Source organism: Glycine soja, chromosome 17 (genome assembly GCF_004193775.1).
Source record: "Glycine soja cultivar W05 chromosome 17, ASM419377v2, whole genome shotgun sequence".
NCBI lineage: Eukaryota > Viridiplantae > Streptophyta > Magnoliopsida > Fabales > Fabaceae > Glycine > Glycine soja.
The window spans coordinates 15345167-15349747 of record NC_041018.1 but is presented as its reverse complement, the minus strand read 5'-3'; the positions used below and the strand labels follow the sequence as shown (position 1 = coordinate 15349747).

At 39.9% G+C, this 4581-nt stretch overlaps 1 protein-coding gene across 1 annotated transcript; it reads right to left on the bottom strand.

The window, feature by feature from the left end:
* Nucleotides 1–2132: 2132 nt before the first annotated feature.
* LOC114393684 (putative oxidoreductase C1F5.03c) lies at nucleotides 2133–4021 on the bottom strand. The gene is made up of 2 exons (XM_028355077.1): nucleotides 3003–4021; nucleotides 2133–2689 (listed from the first exon to the last, which is right to left on the bottom strand). Exons 1-2 carry the CDS (start codon nucleotides 3862–3864, stop codon nucleotides 2313–2315), a joined length of 1239 nt encoding a protein of 412 aa, XP_028210878.1. The 5' UTR covers nucleotides 3865–4021; the 3' UTR covers nucleotides 2133–2312.
* Nucleotides 4022–4581: the final 560 nt, after the last annotated feature.

Here is a 4581-nt window from a genome sequence, read left to right as displayed (position 1 = left end):
TCTCCAGTTACATGAAAGTTGGCTCCAGAATCTGGAATCCAGATGGTACTAGCTTGCCCATTCCCTTGAGAGGTTGAACTAGTGAGCATGGCACTGGGTTGACTATGACTTGGACCAGAATTCTTATAATTCAGATTAACCCAAGTGTTTGGGGTTCTGATTGAACCAGTAGAGTATGGGATAGGCAGTAATGTAGTGGGATCAATGAAAGTTAAAGATTCATGAGGATGGAAGGTCACATCAGACCGAAAATGACAAACATTAGCTGTGTGCCCAAATTTGAGACATATTTGACATTGAAAATTTGTAAATCATCCACCACGACAACCTCGACCGGAGCCACCACCACCACGGCTTACACCACGGTCTGAAAAGGCACCACGACTACCACCACGACCATATGCACCGCGAGAACCACCAAAATCACCAGTTTTATAGGTGTTTGGATACAAACAGCCTTACGTGTAATTTATCGAAGTAGAGTTCCTCACATGTGCTTCTTTGTTGTAGCGCATGAGTCGAGTTTCATGTCCATACAGAATTCGTTTTTTGCTTTCGATAGCAGAAACCACCAAGCGTAACCCGACGACAATCCTTTAAGCAGCACGTCAACGTATTCCTCATGACGAATAGGGACACCAACACCAGCAAGTTCATCCACAAACCCTTTGATTTTTCGCAAGTACTCCTCAATTGTTTTGCCGTCAAGAGTAACTGCTTTCATGGCAGTGCGGAGCTGTCATGCTCGAGTTTTCGTGTGAAGGTTAAAATGCTCATGAATTTTATCCCAAACCTGATAGGGATGATCTGAACCAAGAACACGTGACAACACTGATTTAGAAAGAGTTGACTGCAGCCATACCAGGAGTATTTGATCTTGGACTTCCCAGGCTTCATAATTAGGGTTGATACGATCAGCAACACAATCATCTTCTGTGAGATAACGAGGAGGAATAATCGGATTAACCACAAAACGTTGCAATCTGTGTGACTTGATAACTGGTTCAACGTGTTGACGCCAGTGAAGATAGTTGGAATCATCGAGTTTTCCAGCCACAGAGTTGGGAAATGATTGAGGAACTGAACTGGAAGGAGCGAAAGTCATGAACACAGAACACTGGACCTTGTAAAGGAACTAGGAATTCAAAAAAATGGCTCTAAATACCATGTTGAATAGACTGAGAGAGAGAAAAAAGAGAAAACTTGTTAAACATAAAGGCTAATTTTATTGATTATCAAAAGTTAATTACAAAAGGTTATAAAAGATGTATATATAAACCTCTATTCTGTTACAGTCCTTACAATTAGTTTACCGAACTATTTTCATAATTGACTAACAACATAGTCTAGTCGTGTGTCTGTTACTCAATTCATGGGGTGTGTAGTTACTTTTGTTTTAGTTAATTTAATATTCCATTTTTACATTCTGTTTCAGACTTTAAACTCCTTTGCTTGTGAGAATGATATGAAAAAGTTTTGATGACAATTTGGTAACCGGAAAAATAAATTTGTTCAAGACAAAAAGGCTGAAATGGATGAATATTGACTTTATGAGAATCTGAGATGACAATGTCAACCTTTGTCTCAGGAATTATTTATACAAAACTGGCCTGCGGAACGTGACATTGCCACCTAAGAATTCTAGAAATCTCAGGTTCATTCATGCCTGATTGTTTGCTTATGTTACATACTTCTCTTATTTCTCAATTTGTTATACTCTCTTTATGTCATAGGTTGAAACCTTTTTTCAACTGAAAGCCTGAAACTCTCATTGAATAAACTCTCATTAAAATCTTGAAAAAATATTAATACCAACAATATTGATATTGTTCGTGAAATAATTTCGACCATTGACATTGGCAGCAAACCAAATTGATACTTCCAGCTCATTATACCAGTTTTCAGTATTGCAGCAGCAGCACCATTCCTGCATATAAGAAAATGCTTGTGAATTACTGTTCATATATCTAAAATATAACACCCCAAAACCAGACCCGAGCATAACCTTTAATGACGACACACCCCCACTTGAGATACTACATATAATTCCATTAGTGATCCCCTGTTGACGGATAGTGAATCCCCACTTGGCTTTTTCTTATTGAAATTATATAGCTCCTTGGATGAGAACAAAACAATAAACACCAGCATTATCATCTCTACCATATGCCATATATTCATTATTTTTTTATTTCAAATTACAGATTTGATCATAAAAATGATGATCCAGTTACTACACTTTTTTCTACCCATCCAAATTAATTGAAAACAACATTCATAGTTATTAAGCTAACACTCAGGGTGTCTATTGTCTAAGCCTTTCTACGCCCAAGGAATCTGGCAGGACTAAAGTGCTTAAGATCAACAATGCTAGAATGTCCATCAATAACAAGCTCAGCAACAGCAGCACCAGTGGCAGGACCATTGAGAATACCCCAACAGTTATGCCCCGTTGCCACATAACACCCCTTCACCCCTGGAACCTCTCCTATGACAGGTACCCCATCATCCGTGCACGGCAAGAAACACGCTTGCTCTGCCTTCATACGTGCCACTCCTTCCCCAAGATAGCTCGACACCGTCTTCGCCACTTTCTTAAGCATCGCAATCGATTCAGGGTTTCCTCTTATCTCCTCTGGATCATCCGGCACCTCTTCCTCCTTCGACATCCCACATATATACACCTCCCCTGAAAATCAATTATTAACATCATTAACCTCTGCTGTTATTATTATTATTATATAATGTACACCAACAAGTCTATGGTCCCAGTGACATGGACTCTCTCGTTGGAAGGAGAGAAAACTAAAAGTGATTAGCCCAGTTCTCCAACAAAAATCAGTGATTGACAAGGCATTTGAATATTCCATAACAATAATATGATAAATTAATCTATCACTAATTGTTAGTTAATATTGTTATTGCATTTCAGAGACCAATTTATCACCACATCACACCTTCCGAATAAATTTAGTTATTTACCCAAAATAAAATTAGCATACCTGTGGGACGAGGGTACACTTCAGGGTCAAGAGATTTTCCACGTTTGGAAGAATAGTAACTGAGAAAGAGAGCATGGGGGGTTATGGAACTTGGCTCTCTGGGCTCTAATACAATACTATGGGCCTTAAGCCCATAAACTCTAAACAGCGAAGACAACAAAACCAACTTACTGGACCAAGGGCCCAATGCTAACACAACAGAATCCGCTTCCAAAACTCGTCCTCCTTCAAGCACCACCGATCCAACTCGTCCTTCTGCCACAACCAACCGTTCCAATTTCGCAATCTCCACCTTCACTCCATGCTTCTCCACCGCTCTATCAATCAGCGTGCGAGTGAAGAGCCTCGGATGCACCTGAGCCGTCGTTTCGGTGGTTCCAATCGTTTTAGCACCACGAGCTGGTCCGTCAACCCAAGACGGCAACGTTGAGGTAGCAGAAGAGGAGCCTTCGGATTCCGTTACGGTGAGGCTGAGAGTGGTGAGGGCTCTGTAACCGTACGATCGCGGACCCTCGAGTTCTTCGGAGAGCGAACGGTGGAGATTGAAGCTGGCGCGAGCTAGCTCTTCCAACGGTCCTCCGTCACACCAATCGAGGGCGAGGAATCCGCCGGCTTTTCCGGACGCGGCGCACGCCACGTCGGATTTCTCGATGAGCGTGACAGCGGCGCCCTTCTCCGCCAGAAAGTAGGCGGTGCAGACTCCGATTACTCCGCCGCCGCAGACAACCACTCGCTTCGGCTGATCCATGGGCGATGATGATGACGACTCAATTGAATTCACTCTCGAGATTATGGAGATTTTGTTTCGCCGAAATGCAATAAGCGGTGGCCGCAGAACCCCCACCACTAGATTCATACTCATCCGATTATTTTCTATTTATTTTATAAAAAAGAAATCAGACACGTGTCTGTTACTGCTGGTATGTGTATGTTTGTTCACATTCCAGTTCCGGCATTAGCCAAAATTCTATTGTTTGATATTTGGGCCCTTCTGAATTCCGATAAAAGAAGTTCATGTCCATTAGCATGTTCAGCCTTACTGGGTTTTAGTTTTAGTTCTCGAGAGTCCAGAGACTCCAGACTCCAAATAATAACGTGTTGCCTAGTTTATGAATTTCTTGAACCTAAAAAAGATAGAATTACATTTACATGACCTTCCTTGATTAAAATAGAATTTTTAATTGAGGGAGAGTGGGAGGCAAAACTTATTTCAGTAGTCTTTTATGGTTCAAACGGTTAGTCGTATATTTTCAATGTGAAAATACTATTGATATAAAAAAACAGAAGTAAAAGATGATTAACTTCTAAAAAAAAAAAAGAAACAGAAGATTTTTTGTGAAAAAAAAATAAAAACGGGATCTAAGGTTGTTAGAACAGAGATTGAAGTCCTTAGTTTTAGTTTTGGTTTGATAATTTTACCATGTGTAATATGTTTTAATAGATGAAACATTTTTGTATTTAATGTTTTAAACTAGGCATGATATAGTTTTAATCTTTTTCACATTTACTGTTTGATCTATTATGAATTAGATGAAGATTTTTTATTCTCTAAATTTCTTAAGAACTTAATTATACTTGA

Bases quoted from the DNA above. Each gene is read 5' to 3' on its own strand.
- LOC114393684 (XM_028355077.1), bottom strand. From the start codon at position 3,864: ATGAGTATGAATCTAGTGGTGGGGGTTCTGCGGCCACCGCTTATTGCA. The intron at 2,690-3,002 runs GTATGCTAATTT...ATTGATTTTCAG, and splicing joins AGTGTACCCTCGTCCCACAG to GGGAGGTGTATATATGTGGG.